Genomic DNA, 20,470 nt, shown 5'->3' on the forward strand with positions numbered 1-20,470 from the left:
GCATGAAGTGGATCACCGGAGCGCAACGAAAAGTAATTTGTACAAAAAACCAAATTCAACTTATTGCGAATGGCGCGTTGTTCGTGATGTTTTGTCTGACCGCACAATATATCGGCGGTCATTGCTGCTAGTCGTTTTTTATAACGATCGGACTTGTAACGCGCCGGTAATGTTCCGCGTGTTCCTAGCTTCGTCGGACCTTCCGTTTTAGTTTATAAAAACTTATATTTATATTCGATAAATGTTATTTAGTTGCTAATTGCAGACGGCTTGTTGACTGTGCGAACATTTTCGAACAAAAAGTGGATTCTTTGCAGGAAATGGGAGTTTTTAAGTGGTTGCGCCGGTAAGTACTTGTATTTTGTTATTTTTCTATTCATAAGATTAATTTGTGTCATAAAAAAGCATGACTTCTATCAGTGATGTTAATATTTATTAAAAGTAGGTATAGTTCGGCCATTCAGAGAATGCGTTCCTGACACGTCGCGATTGAACTGACGACGTAACTTTGCAATGGCGTTGCAGTTACGATAAAAATATTTTTGCTGGTTGTTTACCGTTTTAACAATTGAGGAGCATTAAAACAACATTATTATATCAATAATCAATGAATGTAGTTACGTCGTCAGTTCAATCGCGACGTGTCAGGAACGCATTCTCTGAATGGCCGAACTATAATTATTTTTCCATCTCAATAAATTCCACACAATAGACTTGAGATGGCGCTACGTAGCGTAAAATAGATCGATTCACCAAACAAAATTATATCGTACGTAAAAATGGAATTGGTCATGCGGTTTTTGTACCAGATGATTGCTCGAACAGTTACTTTTGGGCCGTAAAGTGAACAAAAATGTCGATTACAATGGAACATGCACAATGCGCCCAGGATGATGTAAGTAGTCTACCTAACGTTGAATCATCGGAACTGTACCCACAATAGATTTGATTTCATTCCAATAGAGGCCAAAGCTTTGTACGTAAACCTATTGCCAAAACGAATCACAGGTGAATGCAGTTAATTTAACTTAATTATTGCTGCGGAATCTAGATCAAACCACAGGTCTAGTTTAGTCAGTTTTTGGATTTTATCGTAAGTGTATCTTGGAGTTTCTGGCAACTGGAGACCATTCCTTGATTTCATTTTATTGTTAAAAAAAACCTGCATAGCATAATACCTACTGACTGTGTTTAAAGGATTAAAAAACAATATTGCTTGAATTAGTTCGAAAGTTGAAAGTTCGTTGACTTTGAGGCTTAGGTTCGTTAACCATTGCTCACCTGTTTCATTTCTAGCCTACTTTTTTACGGCTAAAATATTGACAGTCACAAAAACTGTCTAGGAAGCACGTAAAAATATATAATAATGGAATAGTGAAAAAGTTACTTATTCTACTATGATTCTGATCAGAAACCCCATAGAAGCACCTAAGCGTCTCAGGTATTAGCTGTTCACCGCGGTTCCCGAAGGAACTCTATTCCCTCGCCATAACATTGATAACCAGTAGACTATGTCCCTTCTCAGGCTCTATCTGGATCATCTGTGTACCAAATTTCATTTTAATCGTTTCAGTAGTTTTGGACAGCCAGACACGCTTATAATATTAGCTTTGGTCTGCTGTTTCACCCGCGCGTCCCGATAGAACTACATACCTATATACCTACTTCCCTTTTTTTTTCCAACCCACTTCGGGTAGTACACCCGACCGACGTGTTTTTGCTTCCCAATCGGTAGATTTTTAGACCAATCCGAATCAATAAAACACGGTCCGGTGTAGTACTACCCTACCCTTTTCGTCACTTCGATTTTCCTATATCAATAAGTATTTTTTACTATGTCCCCTATTTTGTAATGAAATCATAGAAGCACATCCAGTCAAATCCTTTCCTAATCACTTGGAAATTCTGTCTAGAGTCTAGAATCTAACGCTACTTAGCTCGCGTAATAAGAATAAGGTGCGAATTAGAAATAATTACTTATAATGTAACCACATACCTACCTGAAAATAAGCGTAAGTTGCATAAAACTAAACTAACATACTGCCTGTTGTTTTTCTGATACATAATTCACTTACGTTACTACTTCCTTATATGAACGTAACGTTTATGTTTCGTTAAACACAGCTACTGTTTTACCGTTCCTAAAAACTATATCGATAGCTAGGCGAAATTCGACAATACTACAACATGTATAACACCACTGTTTGTTTTCAAAAGGACTCATTCATCCTCTTTTTAGAATAAGTCGTCACTCAATCGCCGAACATTTTTGTATCCCACACTACCGTGCAATTAAAGTTTTCGCGACTGTCGGCAATAGCCCATAAGACATCACCCAACTTTGGAGGATCATTCCTTTACTGTGGGGTGTGAGGAGCTTCAACGGTTAATTGTCTTCCCGATGAATCAAAAATCTTGAATGTACACAAGCTTGTAAAACTTATTGTCAGGATCCAAGAAAGAATTCTCGAAAGAGGCTTGTGTACAGCATCGACACGCCTGACTTGCCGCTGTGTTTAATCTTCAGCTCTCATCATTCCCTGACATGGAGTCTAAGTCCTTATTTTTATTTACCCTTTCATCTTCTAAACTCTGAATGCTGAGATTCCTGGAGGGTTTCGTAAATTCTCATAGTAACTCTTCGCAACACAATGACTCATTGTTACGTCTAAATAGACCAAAGTAGTAAACTTAACAAGGATTGAAAGTGTCGCGACAGACTGTTCTACATTTTAACGAGATAATCAATCAAAGTAGGTATCTAGAAACTGAAAGATTCTTGACTCAGCTTTCAAACAAATAGAAAAAAGACAAATTACCTACTTTCTTTTGCTTAGCTAGGTTCTCGGGTTACATGAAGGCTCACAATACTTTCGTTTATTCAAATCAAACACACAGGAACTGATAAAAAATTAGTGTCCATGTTATTTTCTATTGCTTCATTCATTGCGCACGACTGAGTAATTTCGAAAAAGTAACTACAAAGGAATATCTCGTAGTACGCCCGTCGTGATTGATGCCTCCATTAATTACTGGTTCGATTCAATCTGAAGCCTTTCAATGGCTCTAAAACAGTATTATTGAAATTTCACTTTCACCAAACTTATTTGTGATAGCCAACCGAAGTTCTCTTATTGCTTTACAAATAACTAAAATTGTTGGGTAGACAGCTTCTTATTTATGTAAGCATTATCGTGTCACTAGATATGGGCTGGAGCTACGTGCTTTCTAGTTTAATTATAATATTATGTAATGTATTGTTTGTATCGAGATTATAAAATATAGCTTTGTTATAAGTTCCGGCGTATCGGAGATTACAATGAATGACTTTGAAGTTTTCTGGGGTAACAAAGAACTTGGTGAACAAAGCACAAATGTTGCTGAAACTGTTTTTATGGCTGAGGCCACGAACTGGAAAGTGTTCTGTTAAGTGGTGTCCAATAGGTCACATGAGATTAAGTGCCGTCATTACTGAAGCACTTTTACTTTGATAGCTCAATAAATCTGTGTGTGAACCAACATTGTTTGAATTCCGTAGTTGCTGTGATACTACCGGGAAATCAATCATTGAAACACGAAAACTGTAGTAGCCGTTGAAGTCACAACACCCATTAATAAGCGAACGGGGGACACTAATAGCACGTTTTGAATTATTTTTCGAACTACCTTTAAAATATAAAAGAAATTCCTTTCTCCACTCGCCTCCGTTGACAAAAACTTGTGAGCGTGACCAAAAGAGAGTATCAAAATGACAATATCTAGATTCTAGAATGTCTGTATTTTCTCTTTCAAAAAATTTTGTGCTTAGACACCTCACTGATATAACTAGTCTTTGTCAGACACGATCTATCAGTTTATTGGATCTATGAGCTGTTTCACAAGATATCAATTTGATGTCAGATGTACAATGCCTGGGAACAAATTTGCGAGCCTGATCAAATTGCTAATCGGTAAAAGTGTATCAATCCAGCGTTCGTTGTTACTCCGTGATTATAATCGCCTCTTATTTTGCTCTTATCTGTTGACTTCATTGTTGTTTTTTGGCTACTAGCTATTATTTAATCGAAACCTTGTTGCTAAGCGTGGTCAGAAATAGCCGATTTGGCATGGTCATGATAATAAAAAAAAGTTTGTTGAGGAAACTTTCGATTGTTTCAAGTATCTTACATTTACTGTTCACAATTAATCCTTGCCAATCATCTATTTTATTATGTACTCTACTGTTACCTTGCCTAATAATATTATGTCATAGAATTTCCGAAAGCGTTAGAATTATTAAGATTCGATACAAAATTCCCACTTATTTCGAGTAGATCTCGTTGCTTGGCGTCGGTGACCCGCGACTGTCCCACGCTTTTGCTGGCTGAATGACGTCCGAACTACCATTAGTTGCTGTTATTTGTACTTTTATATTGTTGCCGTTTTTTCTCAGACCATTGTTGGTTTTAACGCCTTACTTAAAAAAGTTTCGACTGTGAGCCTCTTTAAGACTCAAAAAAGATCAAGCTATGATAACTGTCGAGTAATTTGTAGTTATGTTTGATGACAGCTTGTGGGTTTTCTGGTTAAAAGCGTCAAATTGTTTTCTGTTTGTAAATTATTTGTATTCGGCTCATTTTCTATATACTTTGTTGGCAGGGAGCGCGTGACTGTAACCACTCATCACAGTGTGGGCTCCGACCCCTCAACGCCCGAAGCACAATGTGCCCACAGCACAACACAAATCGGCACCATTCGCACAGAGGAATATAAACGAGACTTAGCCGAGTTCCAAGCAAGGAGATCCATAGGAAGCAAGGAACCGCAAGAAACGTCAGTAAAGAAAAAATGCGGCAGACATTCCTTACCCGTCTCTTGTACCGACTGCACCGCAGACCATGACAACACTTTCAATTATGAAAAGAAATCAGCCGTTAAGTACAAAAAGAAAACGCAAAAACGCGCTCGAAGTACGACCCCTGAACGAACAGTTTACGGAGGAGTTCCGAACATACAGTTTTTATTCCAAAATCAGGTGTTTATGCCTGGGAATGTTTACCCGACGACGTCGTCGTATTCTGAACCACAAAAATACAAGCGTATATCACAGCACAGAATAAGTAGATCTCCAGACATGGACTTCTTAGTTCAGAAACACATAGAATTTAAAGACGATGACCAGCCAGATTCACCGCCTACATTTTATAAGAATAATTCTTTACCTTTTGATGTGAGGAATTTCTTAGATCGTCAGAGGAGTGAAGAGGATGACGTCGACGGGTTGAAAGCTGCGGGAGATGTTCAAGTTTCTAATCACAGTGCTGAGTTGAGTCCTAAGAAGCACGGGTCGGACGAGAAGCTGTGGGAAGTGATGAGTGAATTGAAAAACTTGGATCAGTGGGCCGACGAGCAACTGCAGGTCCGGTCGCCGAATACGAGCAAGTCCGACGATAGTAAAGTATGTTTGTTGGGGCAATGCCCGACTTCTATTTGTTTATAAGTATTGTCTGCAGGATTGGCCGTGAAATCGAACAAAACGGTATCAATTTTTCTAGTCGCAATTTAGATAGTGACATTGTTGCAGATGATTGATCACGATTGATTTGGTATTGTAAGATTTTAACGTTAAATCCCCAGTGAGATTCTTTCCCTGAAAATGAGTCATCGTCTGAGTCTGAAATGCAATCTTTTTCCTGTTTTCTTACTTGGTGATTACTTTTAGAGCGATACGAGTGCTTATGGTTTGCCGATAGCAAGCGCAAGCAACCTCGACGTGACGGTAGATAGAAATAAAGTATGGAACCTCGGGAAATGGGGCGTGGTTCCCGTGCAGATAAAGAAATTAAACGGTGTCACCATTGAGCATGTTAGGAAGAAACGGAACATGGAGATAAATATACTGAGGTAAGATCTTACGTCATTCTATCGTAAAGCCTTTTTTAGGTGTGTCTTGAATGTTATTTTTGGATGTCATTGTCCGTTTTATGAAGTGTGGCAAAGAGTCTCACCCGTTATTTAAAAATGTAGATGATTTCACTTGAAGTCTACTTAGATGTTCGTTTGTTTTAGAAAGTGTCGCCACCCTAATATCATACTTCTAATGGGACTCTATCCAGACATTCACGGCAATGTGCATATGATCTGCGAACGATGCGTAGATTCACTCTACGGCATTCTACATGTGCAGGTAAACCCATTGATATTGTTTCTTTACAATAGTTGGCTTTTTAATATGTACTTGTATGGGTCATTAAGTTTAAATAATGTACGAAAAGGTTTTGTCATTAATCTTTCAACTATTCTATTCAGTTTGCATAGGATTGAATCTGGGTAAGTGGATTGATTGACTGATTGAATCACCAGGGTTTGTTATTTATTTAATTAAAATCTTAGATACCTAAAGTATATGAAGAAATACACCCTTCATTCTTGTTAATCATACACTTAATTTCTATGATCAATTATATTTACTTTTGCAAATCGGTTTGAATTAACACTTTTACACGTCAAATTTTCTTTGAAAAGGGGATGAAGAAAGTTTGACATTAGTGCAAATAATCATTATGCCTACCAGGAATAGCTTTGTGTTTTATAAATCTTATTTTCCAACATCTTCACTTTCCAGGGTCGCATCCTAAGCGCACAAACGGCAGTACAATATGCCCTCGACATCGCCAACGCTCTGGTCTTCCTACGCATGCAAGGGTTTCTTCACACGGAGCTATCCAGCGCCAGTGTAATGATCACGAACCATGATGCCGCGAAACTGGCAGATGTGGGCTCTTGTATGAAGCTCGATAGACCTGAGAAGAGGCTGCCTAAACTCTATAATAATTACTCGCCTGAACCGCAGTATGTCAATATTGAAGGTAAGTTTTCGTTTTTACTAGCTGTTTTCCCGCGATTTTCTCACGCGTCCCGGGGGAACTACTGCCCGTACTGGGATAGCTTTCCAACAGTGAAAGTATATACATTACAAACAAAAATACAATTCTTTCCCTTTATCACATTAGTTGTCTTTATAAAGTTTAAGGAAGGTAATTGTAATTTTTGTAATTCTGAAGTTTTTTTGAGGAGTTAACATTTGCTGCGGGTTGTTCGAAAGAGATACCGCGGCCCTTGTACATAAAAGGCCTATGACGGAACACGACGGTTTTTAGTCATAAGAGTCTGACACTCCCTCACCGCTGCTAGCCCACAACGGGAGGGGTCATTTGATGATTTTTGACGTCGTTAAAAAAAAAAAGGAGTTAACATTTGTGTGCACGATGTATACCTCTTGTATAAATATGTTACAATTTCGGTCGTGAAGCGTAACAAAATTGGTATCCGATAAAAGTCAAGAACATACAGAATACCGAGAATATTAGGTTCTTAATACTTTTGGTCAAGACGAAAGATTATTCAAGGTTAAAAAAGTGCAGCGTCTTGCAAGTCTGTGTGTACTTGAACTGTATCGAAAACATCTTTCTTTGTCTAACTAAACTGAACGACAGCTGTTGTCATGCCGACTCAGCTGAAATCATTTACGTATTGTTATAAAAAGGCTTGCAGGCATAAATTGTAAGGAAGCATTCATTCATAATTGTCAGTACATTTCCATTGTTCTACCTGCCTTCAAGGCAAAGCATTTAATTCTTTAAAAATGTGCCTAACATGCATGATAACGACGGAATAATAATACGTATGAGACGTTGAGAAAAAATATACGTTCCATGCAATCAAATTAATTCAAATGACCATTGTGCTGATATAAATAGCCATAACAGATCATAATGCGGTGTTGATTAATTCATTTAACTGTAGATCTTAAACGCGTGTAATACAATGAAACGGTCCGTAGTAAAATCGTACGGTAGGTAACTGCATAAGAAACGTATCTCAAACGTTACGTAAACGGTTAATTATGAAAATTAAAAGATGTGGCTTGTTTTTTGTTACTTGTGCGAACAGCTGTTGTAGTAATAGTTTAGGTATGTTAATGATTTTTTCAAGTTTGTTAACAATAGCCCGCATTTTTATGTTGCAATTTTATGTTTTGTACATAGGTACCTGCATTTAGCATTTATCGGTAGCCAAGTTGTGAATGACTGAAGATTTTCTCTCTGAAAATCAATTTTAAACATAATAAATTAGCCTATACGTACTTAGAATCTTATATACTATTTTTGATTGAACGGCAAAAGAATAAAATATTTTCCTTGAAAAAAAATAGATAGAAAAAAAAAAGTATTTTTATATTCAAACATCTCAATATTAAATTCCGCTTAGCGTATGCCAACGTCCATACCACGTTGAATACACCGGTTCTCGTCCGATCACCGAAGTTAAGCAACATCGGGCGCGGTCAGTACTTGGATGGGTGACCGCCTGGGAACACCGCGTGACGTTGGCTTTTTGCATTTGCTAATTATATTTTAAACTTGTATTTCCATTGCCCAAACTTGAATATTATATTTTAGGTGCACAACAACTACACACTGTAAAACATGACTTTTCGCCGATTTTGTGACGTAAAAAAGTCGAAGGGTAAAGAGAGATAAAAAAACAGCATGATGGTTAATGAAAAAATTATTGAACTTTGTTACACTTTTCAGTACTTATAGTGTGAAATAACCAACCTTTAGTATCACAAAATAAGGAAACAAATATGGGTATCAATTGAAACGACGTCATAAAAATGTAAGGGAACAGAGGTTGCGGTCCAACTAACATCGGGCGCGGTCAGTACTTGGATGGGTGACCGCCTGGGAACACCGCGTGACGTTGGCTTTTTGCATTTGCTAATTTTATTTTAGAGAATAGTTTCGAAACTAACGAATACTGTATTTTTCACTACATATAAACAGTTTTTGCCTGAGCTAGTTTCATTTCATGTAACAGTAACGGCTGCGGTAATATATTATCAGCTGTACAAGAATAATAAAATATCCGATGAAATTATCGTGGTGCGCATTTAAACACCGAATGGGTTCCGTAATAAAGATTGAAATCGCTTGTAGAATCTCTGAAAGCAGAATCCTTTATCATAACTACCTGTACTCATCTTTTTTTCCAAAGACCCTTATTTTGTTATCATTATCACAATCACAGTGTTTGATTTCACTCAAAAAAAAAAATCCTATGCTGTTTGTCGCATAAATGAATCAAGGAATGTGTTTAAAATGGAAGAGTAGAACACCCACGTGTCTATTTCATATACTTTTTTTTATAAAAAATAATATCAATTTAGCCGCCGCCGCGATAGTGGAACGTGTTTTTTTATCAAAAATAGACCTAATTGAGAACAATCTTTGAGTGCTACTCACAAGCCGCACTTTTGAGTCATTTATGGGAAAAAAAATAAAAACATAAATCTGAAAAAATAATAATAACTCAGTGACCAAAGGTGATAATTCAAAAATCTAAACTGGGGAATAAGCGCCAAATGATCCTTCATGGAACTATATCAAAAAAATATATTTATCGTAATTAGTTACGCTTACACAATTTTTTTATTGATTTTTCTAGGTCAAGGTTATGAAATTGATATTATTTTTTATAGAAAAAAGTATATGAAATAGACACGTGGGTGTTCTACTCTTCCATTTTAAAGACATTCCTTGATTTATTTATGCGACAAACAGCATAGGGAAATTTTTTGAGTCAAATCAAACACTGTGCAATGGAAAAAAATAAAAACTGTTTTACAATGACGTCATAAGAACGATACCAAACACAAAATTCGGTTTTGCGTATGCCAACGTCCATACCACGTTGAATACACCGGTTCTCGTCCGATCACCGAAGTTAAGCAACATCGGGCGCGGTCAGTACTTGGATGGGTGACCGCCTGGGAACACCGCGTGACGTTGGCTTTTTGCATTAATTTTATGTAATTTTCACAGGTATTGTTTTGTTCACTTTATTTTACTAAGACAAAAATAGTCTCTCACAACATACATAAAACTAAGCAGTGACTTTCATACTTTTAATTACAGATAACAGTCCAAAAGACGTAGCGGAATTCGAGCCTCTCATATCAGCTCATCCGTCAGAAACCTACATGATCTCCAATGCAGTTCCCAAAGATTACAATCTGTACCAGAACTCTGACCGCTTTAGATGGCAAGCACCAGAGTTGTTTGTGCCCGATGAAGAGGGAATGGTGTATCCGTGTTCTAAAAGTGATGTTTATTCTCTATGTCTGGTTTTGTGGGAGGGCTGTAATGGTAAGTTTTAAAAGTCATTTATTATTTGGTATACACATGTATGAAAATTTTAAATCTTTTAAATAAGTAAAGTGTGCTACGCTTTGACTATCACACATTTAGTTGGTCTATTGTTTTTTTTTATACAAATCATGTTTTGGTTTGAGTCATAGCTATTTCCTCTGTACACGCATCTTAAGTCTAGAAAACTTGTAAAATAATTTTAATTGGGTTAAACTGGTAACTACTATGTATTTGCTTTTTCATTTTCTAGCCTCCATGCCATGGAAGAATTTATCTTATGAAAAACTGAAAGAACAGTATACACTATGGAAAACAGGTATAATCCTACCAAAAGACGGCACATATCCGGGAAGTCTTCTATCCTTGCTCGAATCTGGATTAACGCTTCAGCGTTACGAACGAATAGATCTGGAATCTTTGCGGAATACTCTACAAAATGCTAAGGTAAAATAATCTCAAATTATTCATCGAAAAGTACTTCATACCGATACTGAATTAGAAATTCGGCTTAGTGTACGTGTGCTAACGTCCATACCACGTTGAATACACCGGTTCTCGTCCGATCACCGAAGTTAAGCAACATCGGGCGCGGTCAGTACTTGGATGGGTGACCGCCTGGGAACACCGCGTGACGTTGGCTTTTTGCTGTGCTGATTTACATTTTGTTTAATCTATGTTATCGAATTTTCTTGTTCTGTCTATGCACTGCAACGGCAAAGTTGAAATTTTCTAAGTACACAACAATACGGGATGTATACTGACTGTATTTCTCGGTTTCACCCGCGTTCCGAAGGAACTACTTCCCATGTTAGTATAAAAAAAAAACAACGTAAATGACACTCACAGATAGTGACCATTCTGTTGGTAAAAGAATTTTAAAAATTGGTTCAGTACAGCTTAAGATTGCTCACTACAATGATAAGTATAGAAAAGGTAAGATTCCCATAGGCCATAATGCATATTTAAACCGAAATGGTTACGCAATACAAAAAGCAATTTGCTTCACGAACCTCTAAAAAGAGTGCCTACACTTCTATTCCCTTAGAAATATGGTGTTAAATTGCTTGCTCGTATTCAGTTTCAATCAGAAATCTTTATCACTTTATCACACCACCGACGCCTTTCAAAATACACGATACCATACACTAAATTCGGTTCAGTGTTCGCCAACGTCCATACCACGTTGAATACACCGGTTCTCGTCCGATCACCGAAGTTAAGCAACATCGGGCGCGGTCAGTACTTGGATGGGTGACCGCCTGGGAACACCGCGTGACGTTGGCTTTTTGCTTTTGCTGATTTTTTTTTTTTAACTTAAGTTACTGAATTTTTCTGTTCTTTCTATGCGCGGCGACGGCTACGCTTAAATTACTGCGTTATTAAATTCATGACAAAATAAACTTATCTGACCTACAATCAAACGTTACGCGTAAGAACCACAATGTCATTAGAAATTAGAACACACAGAACTGATAAAAATGACCCTTGTATATAAACTCTTTTGCAAAAAAAGCGGGCACCTATGCGAAATCTTGGTTTTAGGAACTTCACGTGTATTTCAAAGGGTTTTAATGACTGTAGTATGTTACTAACATCAAAAGGGTTAGCCAAGCATGCGTGAGAGTGTATTCTAAGGCTCAATTCACACCAAAAGAGCGGCGAAGGGCAGCGAAGCGAAGCGCGGTTTGAGTGTCATTTGAATTTTTACTTTATTCCCATTACTATAATGTATATTTTTGCATGACAAACTCGAACGAGTCGCGGGCATCCGCGCGACAATAATGGGAATAAAGTAAAAATTCAAATGACACTCAAACCGCGCTTCGCTTCGCTGCCCTTCGCCGCTCTTTTGGTGTGAATTGAGCCTAAAGCCAATAGGGTTGTTTCCTAGTATTCAGTCAATTAAAAATAGGTATATGCACCGAAAGTTCACAAAAATAGAAACACGATAAGCTATATTATATTAATAATAACTGACCACATAATTTTTAAATAATTTATGAAATTTAAATTTATCGTCTATTACGTCACGCCCTTGAAAACGGCGAATCGAGTCCGATGTCGTCACTTTACATTGACAATGACAAGTATTTGACAGTGACAGTCTGTGACAGGTATAACCTGAGAATGGTTGTGTTGTTTTCTTCAGTTTTTATTTGTATTTGAGCGAAAGAAACTTAGAAAAGAATTATGGAGAAAGGATTTATTGAAGCTGATAGTTTTATTGTAGCTCAATTCTTTGCAAATAACCAAGATAACACAAATATAACCTCAATAATAAACACAAACTTTACGTTCCTTTGCACAGTTTTATTTAACCGCGTACACAACTCAAAACATTACAGGTATTTTCTTTTGTGCCCAATGTTTAAAAATAATTTAAATGTTTAAAATATTTGTTTTTGTATCTATATTATAAGAATACATTATTAAAATTTAAAAATCAATGAGTTTTTTCTAATTAGTTTCTTCTCTTTAGATGTGCAAAGTGTAAAGGAACACATAGTAGACTCTGACGTCACAGTCACGTGATCGAGCGTTTTCTGGGCAATGTTTTAAGAAAAATAGAAAAAAATCGAATACATAAAAAGTAAAGAGATTTAAGATGCAAAATTATAGGAGGGGTGATCTTTAAACTATTTAGAAGCTATTTAAATAGATTTTCGAAAATTGGAAACAACCCTATTATTGGTCTTGGCTTCAGGTAGCCAATTATTGTTATGATTTAAGCAGAAAAGTGCTGTAGATACCAGAAAACCTCAGAGCAGGCAGGTTTATTTAATAAAATGTCCGTGGAATGAAAACCCGCTATTTGAACGCTCAGAATCATAGATCTTCAGAGGTCTACGGGGTTTCCCAAGAGGCGGGGTTATTTAAAAATCAGTGATTACGAGACCTTAAGACCTCGTGCTCACAGTTTATGCGTTATTTTCTGTATTATGTAGAATTTCAAAAATTTTCAGAACGTCAATGTCTAATAGGAGACGAGTTGAAAACGGCACTGCTAACTTTAAATTGGTTTTGTCGCAGCCCAAAGTACTGACACTACTCTAAATTGTGTTTATTTATGAGAAAGGGATATTTTAAACCGCGTGGGTACAATATCTAAAGAATAGAACGCTTTACACAAAAAAATCGAAACTCCTAAAATTGCCCTCAATCATCAGCCTATACCATTTAGAGCAGGTGAAAATTTTATCAAATACGCATAGTTTTTCAAAATGTTTTGATGTAACAGAAAGGTACATTAATCATTTATTAAAACTGCATCATCAGTTTTCTGAAAATCACGTCAAAAACTTTTCAAAAAGCCCACGAACTTTCTACCAAGAGTTAGTTCAAGTTACCGTTTAACCAGTTTTTTAGCAATTGTACAAAATTCAAATTTAGAATACACTCTCACGCATGCTTGGCTAATCCTTTTGATGCTAGCAACATACTGCAGTCATCAAAACCCTTTGAAATACACGTGAAGTCCTTAAAACCAAGATTTCGCATAGGTGCCCGCTTTTTTTGCAAAAGAGTGTATATTCATCTACCTCATTACATTAAGAAGTGATTTGCGAATGTAACTGTGGATCAATTATAAAAGAATTTACTTATACTTAAAGCTTAGTACATAACAATACATAATATATCCCGCTAGCTGTATTCCACGGTTTCACCCCTCCCCCCCAGAGAACTACTTCCCACGTTAAGATACAAAACAAAATCGATAACGTGACCATTCAATTGAAGTGAATTTTCAAAAATTGTTTCGGTATATTATCTAAAGATTGTGACTACAACAGCACAATTCAAACAAACTCTTGAAAATATACATATATGTTTTAGTATTCATAGAAAAGAGTAAGGATCCAGTAATGCACATTTAGAGCAAGTAGGGTACGCAATACAGATGGTAATTGCTTAACAAACCTCAGAAAAGCGCGCATTCATCTTTATTCCCTTTGAAATATGGTGTTAAATCTTTTGCGCGCACTCTGTTTCTATCCGAAATCTTCAACACTTTATTACATGTAATCGGTACCGAACACAAAATTCGGTCACGTGTATGCCAACGTCCATACCACGTTGAATACACCGGTTCTCGTCCGATCACCGAAGTTAAGCAACATCGGGCGCGGTCAGTACTTGGATGGGTGACCGCCTGGGAACACCGCGTGACGTTGGCTTTTTGCATGTGACAATTTAAACTTCATTTTGGTTCCGCCAATTTTTTTCACCACTCTCAATTTTTATGTCAAATACCTGCATACGCTTAGCAAATATCCTATTACAGTGACGATGCTAATTTATTTTAGAGAATTATTATTGGGTGTTTTACTGAATACACAATAGGATATGAAGTAAAGTATACAATACATCTCATTGTGGGTACTTGTACCTAATGAGTTACATTTTAAAGATGGCAGTCGTCTGACGAACCTACTCAAAGCGAGTGCTTATCGTGCAATTCGTTCTTTATTTCCTTAGAAATATGGTGTAAAATCGCTTAATTGCACTGTTTCTATTCGGAGTTTTTATCACCATCCCGAAATAAGAACCGTTTAAAATGACGTCATCGAAACGATACGGTACACAAAATTCGGACCTGCGTATGCCAACGTCCATACCACGTTGAATACACCGGTTCTCGTCCGATCACCGAAGTTAAGCAACATCGGGCGCGGTCAGTACTTGGATGGGTGACCGCCTGGGAACACCGCGTGACGTTGGCTTTTTGCATAGGACATTTAAATTTAATTTTGATTAGGCCAACTTCCTTCACCACTAATTATTTTGATGTCTAGTACCTATATAAATATCCTAAAATGATGAGGATACTAATACATAGTTACAGAGAATTATTCAGCAGCATACATAATCAGATACTCTTAGTAGAGTATAAATCTCATTAAGTATGTGTATGTAAACCGTTAAAGTAACGCAATAAAGATGGATGTCACTTGACAAACCTAGAAAAGCGTAGGCTTATGGTACACTGTTTTTTATTTCTCCACAAACCGCACTGTCTCCATCCGGATATTTTATCACTATGCCGAAACCATTTCAAATGACGTCATTAAACGAGACCACACAATACATTCGGTTTAGTGTTCGCCAACGTCCATACCACGTTGAATACACCGGTTCTCGTCCGATCACCGAAGTTAAGCAACATCGGGCGCGGTCAGTACTTGGATGGGTGACCGCCTGGGAACACCGCGTGACGTTGGCTTTTTGGTTTTATTTACCTGATTCTTATGCATTTTTATTTAATTGCGGGTTTTGTAATTGCCACAAAACTTTAATGCGAAGAATATGTTAGACGTTTTGATTTTTGACAGCTTTTGTATAGAAAACTAGTGGCTCGCGGTACGTGCTCCGCAACCTATAAATTCCACGATTTTATAATGGATAAATGAAGAACCGCTCGACCGATTTTGTGCAAGCTTGACATAAACAATCTAATTACTCAATAGTCCGAACATTTTGTCTGCATGGGCGAGATCGTTCTTGAGTTATAAAATTACAACGAAAAGTGTCATACATTTTTATATGACACATCTCTTATCTTCAAAGTTGACAGAAATAGAGAGCAATTTGACGACGTAAACAGTGCACACTCAACAGTTACGCACTGGTTTACAACAAACAATTTAGTACTAAATGCTAAAAAAACAAAATGCATTAAGTTCACTTTGCCTAATGTAAAAAACCTAGGTCCTAATGTTATCCTAAACAACGAGGTTCTTCAAACCGTTGCATCTACCGTGTTTTTGGGTATAACAGTTGATACAAAACTTCAGTGGGGTTCACATATTTCTAGCCTCGCGGGAAGGCTTAGTTCTGCTGCCTATGCCGTCAGAAAAGTTAGACAGTTCACTGACGTCGACACTGCGCGATTAGTGTATTTCAGCTATTTTCACTGCGTCATGTCCTACGGTATTTTGTTGTGGGGCAAAGCCGCTGATATAGAGAATATATTTATTATACAAAAACGTGCTATTCGTGCTATATACAAGTTAGGTACCAGAACTTCCCTCAGAGAGTTGTTTAAAGAAATTGGTATTCTCACTGTAGCATCACAGTTCATCTTTGCCAACATTATGTATATTAGACAGAACCTACATTTATATACCAAAAAAAGTGAAGTCCATAGCATTAATACTAGAAATAAGCATAAACTGTGTGTACCCTATCACCGGCTTCATAAAGTGCATGACACATTTCTGGGTTTAGGTATTCGTTTTTATAATAAGCTTCCTTTGACCTTACAAGAACTGCCGTTTAATAAATTCAAAGAACAAATTAAGGCTGTTCTTATAAAAAAGGCATATTACACCATCAATGATTATTTGAATGATAAAAATAGTTGGTCGCCATGATGAACGCAAGACAGCTATATTAGCTATATTATTTAGATAATTTAAATTTCTCCCATTCAATCTCTTGACTCAATGACATTTATTTTATTTTGATTTATTATTTAATTATTATTTTTTAATGTTTTTACATTATTGACAAGATACATTCTTTGTATTAATTTTCTGTTTTGGATTTTAGTAAATAATACTACTTAGCGGGAACTGATAATTTAATCTTGATATTAAGTTGTGTAGCAGTGAGTACGTCATGCTCCCTTAGACGGCACTGCTTGCGGTAGCGTCGGCGGTCGGGTTGCCTCCCTCCCTCAAAAATGTGTGAGGGGGGCGATGGCTGATCCTCGCGTTATGCTCGTGAACGGGTGCTGCTTGTGGTGCCAGGTCGTCTTACTGACTATATATTAGTTTTTTTGGTTTTATTTGTAAACTCTTTTTATTTTACATATGTTCTGGCTGAGCGGTCTAATTTACTAGTTTACAAAAGAATAGCACATGTAGGTGGGCACTCCCTGATATTCTATTAAGTGTAAATATTTGGAGGCTATAATTTTCTGTTCATCAAACATATTCAATGCTTGAGTTAGTTAAGGTATGTAGGGTGAGTGCTGGCTAGCATGTGGTGTATATGTCACCGTAAGATTACAAACATCGTTAGATTACAATCTATCTCGAGAGATTGTAAACTGTCGAATTATTGTAAACCGTAACACCTGATTGCAATTTAACGCATTATTTTTCGCTATATTATAATCTATCGATGAGAAATTGTCAAATTGTCAACTGTCCGAAAGCTCTCCCTGATTGGTCAGTCTTTTTGTAAGATCGAGAGCGATGTAGAGCGGTCAAATTGTCAACTGGCGTAGAACGGAATGCATCTTGCGCGCTGATTGGTAGAACGTCAAAAAAGACAATGTTCTTTGCAACTCCCGGTGTCACAGCTCTTTGACGTGCAAAAATAAGTGACGGTTTAATTTTTTATAAAATCAAAAATTGTACTTAATTTTTAAGACTCAAATTACACACAATTAAAAATTGTATTAAAAATTGAAGTTAGTGACGAAAACGAATCGCTGCAAAACCGACTCCACGTAGTCTTGTCTGCCCTACCCCTAGAGTGCAATTCAAAACCGCGTAGGCGCGGAGGGGCGAGGCGGCCTGCGAGCTGAGGCGCAGGTAGTTTCAGCGCTCGCCGCCGCGGCTGAGGCTGGCCGGCTCCGCCGGCCAGCAAGCCGAAGCTGCGGTGGTGAGCGTGAAAACCATCTGCGACGATAAGCTCGCATGGGACCGCCGGAGCCCCGCAGCGCCGGAGTCGTGACAGAAGTTATGCTTGCTGCATGTTGCATGCTTACTTCCATGCTGGGTCAATTAATATGGGATGTGTTATATTTTAAACAAAAAACTCAGTAGGTACGAGTTAAAAAATTAGAAGGTAAATAAATATTTTTATGATGTCATTTAATAGTATTTAAGAAGTTTACTGTTAGAATGCATGCTACAAATTTAGATGCAAAAAAATAACCATCATGCTGAGTTGTATTTAGAGTGGAAGATAACTCGTGGCTAAGATAGTGTTATTTAGATGCTCGACGCTTTATTAATTGTGGCTGACTTAGTAATTTAGAAGGCAACATACATTTTTGGGGGCGAATAATGATATTAAAAAGCAGCCTGTTTAATTAGCACCCCTTTTATTTTATTTTTAAATATTAGTTTGTATTTGAAGACAAAATACCTAACTGTATTTTTATAAGAGTTATTTTTATATAAATTTAATACTTGAAGAATTTTTGAAGAGCATTTATTTTATTTAACTGACTTCTTCTTAATCGGACACTCTTGGCAGAGTGGTCGTGATCATGGATTGTCTCTGGCGGCTGCCCTTGCGATTTCTCTCCACTTCTCCCTGCTGGTGGCGTTCCGTGCGCACTCCACAATTGAGCTTGATGTTACAGATTTTATGAGGTCTGTCCATCTGGTTGGCGATCGTCCACGAGAACGCTGTCCTTCTATTCTCCCTTGCACAACTAATCGTTCCATTGAGTCTTCATTGCGGATGATATGGCCAAACATTTTAAGTGTTCTTAGTTGCACAATCGAAGAAAGTCTTTAATTTAGTTAGTTTTATTTAACTGACACCTCTATTTCATTCCTAACTCTACGGGAACTCCATGGGAACAGAACGGCTGGTCGTGATTGGTCGATCTTACAAAAAGACTGACCAATCAGAGAGAGCTTTCGGACAGTTGACAATTTGACAATTGCTCATCGATAGATTATAATATAGCGAAAAATAATGCGTTAAATTGCAATCAGATGTTACGGTTCACAATAATTCGACAGTTTACAATCTCTCGAGATAGATTGTAATCTAACGATGTTTGTAATCTTACGGTAACATATACATTATTTTTACTGTATTGTCCTCTTTTGTAATATACAAATTAAATTGTATACAAATGTACATATCAAACAATGTTTAAGGTTCTTCTAACCGAACAGACAGACATGTGTTGCTGGGGAGTTTGTTGCGCCACTTCTTCTTCCCAGCAAAAACACATAGGAAGTGGTGAAGGGTGGGCGTTTTGGGGGCTGTCTTTTGTAATTTATTTTTTTTTGACGTTCGAAAAGTGCTGTTTTGCAGCCAAGTTTGAATAAATGACTTTTGATTTTGATTTCATTTTATATACAATAGATATGTCAATCCGACATATTTATTTCCCACATAGAAATTAACTGATGAATTAAAATTCGGCCCTTAATGTATATTGTAGCAATTTTATGTATTCTTTTATTTTGCAGCGTAATCTCGACGATCTTGGATACATCATAATCCCAGCTCGACTGCCAAACAAGAGGTCCAACTTCAGTTCAACAGCCTGGGACACTACCTCACCAACTGACTCCGACTGCCTAAGCCCACAAAACGTAGAGCACAAAGCCGTAGTTCATAACATGCCAGAAAGTTCCACAGAAAGTGAGAAAGAATGCAGCAAAAGCGACGGAAGCCCTCTATACGAAACTATTAGGCAATCACATGTAAATTCTATGTCTGTGGCCGAAAAATGCTTCATAACATCAGATGATGAAACAAACGATCTAGCTCCGATCGTCAGATACGAACATTTACCCGACAAAGATTTCTCTAGCGCATGTTCTACGCCGATTGCAAAAATAAAAGCAAGAATCAAAGATATGGAATCCCCAGGAACGTTACACAGAAGTGATTCTACTGAGTACTGTAGCATTTTCAGTCCGAATCGTACTGTTAACTTTGTTAATGATGATAGTATGAAGAATAGTAGCGTTGAACGCCCCCATACAAAACTCAGTAGAAGTTTCACTCCTAAATCTTATAAACCCCTTCATATCAAAGTTCCTGAGTACAATTTTGATTCGATAAAACCTTTGTTGAAAGATCGCAATAGTGATGAAAGGTCTTCGTATAATTTTGATATAAAGAACTATAGTTTGCCAAACACTCCGATTGCTCGCAGTAATAAGTTGAGGAAGAATGCTTGGCTGTCTGGAGATTTGAGTTCTAAAGAACGTAGTCCTGATACTAAAGATGTTACTATAACGCCAGAAAAAAAAGGTAAGATTTATTGCTTGTTGTATTTTTTGGGTCATTAATTATGTGTTAAAATATTAGTTATTTTTTGGGGTAAGATATTTATAAAATAACATAGGGTTTAAACCTAAAATTACATTGACAATTTAGAAAATTACGGAGTTTAATAGATTTCGCAAAATTCGGTGTAACATTCGCCAACGTCCATACCACGTTGAATACACCGGTTCTCGTCCGATAAAAAAAAAAACAGCATGTTGATTATGGTAATAAAAATTTAACTTTATTACGTAGTACTACTTTGTGAATTAGCTTGCTCTTAGCTACAAGTGCCTCTTAGC

General features: G+C 37.1%; 1 protein-coding gene and 7 non-coding genes across 8 annotated transcripts in view; all 8 read left to right on the forward strand.

Annotated features, from left to right (window-relative positions):
- The window catches only part of LOC124636787, a 27,633-nt gene continuing 7,163 nt past the window's right edge, over positions 1–20,470 (forward strand). The window contains exons 1-8 of the mRNA XM_047172936.1: positions 1–346; positions 4,639–5,437; positions 5,702–5,883; positions 6,049–6,166; positions 6,605–6,848; positions 9,960–10,190; positions 10,444–10,637; positions 19,361–20,153. Coding sequence (XP_047028892.1) covers positions 321–346; positions 4,639–5,437; positions 5,702–5,883; positions 6,049–6,166; positions 6,605–6,848; positions 9,960–10,190; positions 10,444–10,637; positions 19,361–20,153 — 2,587 coding nt within the window. The 5' untranslated portion in view covers positions 1–320. The remainder of the gene's footprint in view (positions 347–4,638; positions 5,438–5,701; positions 5,884–6,048; positions 6,167–6,604; positions 6,849–9,959; positions 10,191–10,443; positions 10,638–19,360; positions 20,154–20,470) is intronic.
- LOC124637227 lies at positions 8,256–8,374 on the forward strand. Its single transcript, XR_006985192.1, has one exon. It is a non-coding gene; the product is annotated as a 5S ribosomal RNA (ribosomal RNA).
- Positions 9,718–9,836, forward strand: LOC124637239. Its single transcript, XR_006985203.1, has one exon. It is a non-coding gene; the product is annotated as a 5S ribosomal RNA (ribosomal RNA).
- Positions 10,715–10,833, forward strand: LOC124637237. Its single transcript, XR_006985201.1, has one exon. It is a non-coding gene; the product is annotated as a 5S ribosomal RNA (ribosomal RNA).
- LOC124637244 lies at positions 11,359–11,477 on the forward strand. Its single transcript, XR_006985208.1, has one exon. It is a non-coding gene; the product is annotated as a 5S ribosomal RNA (ribosomal RNA).
- On the forward strand, positions 14,250–14,368 carry LOC124637245. Its single transcript, XR_006985209.1, has one exon. It is a non-coding gene; the product is annotated as a 5S ribosomal RNA (ribosomal RNA).
- On the forward strand, positions 14,796–14,914 carry LOC124637246. Its single transcript, XR_006985210.1, has one exon. It is a non-coding gene; the product is annotated as a 5S ribosomal RNA (ribosomal RNA).
- LOC124637228 lies at positions 15,296–15,414 on the forward strand. The gene has a single exon (XR_006985193.1). It is a non-coding gene; the product is annotated as a 5S ribosomal RNA (ribosomal RNA).

The sequence above is a fragment of the Helicoverpa zea genome, chromosome 15 (genome assembly GCF_022581195.2).
Source record: "Helicoverpa zea isolate HzStark_Cry1AcR chromosome 15, ilHelZeax1.1, whole genome shotgun sequence".
In the NCBI taxonomy this organism is placed as follows: Eukaryota; Metazoa; Arthropoda; class Insecta; order Lepidoptera; family Noctuidae; genus Helicoverpa; species Helicoverpa zea.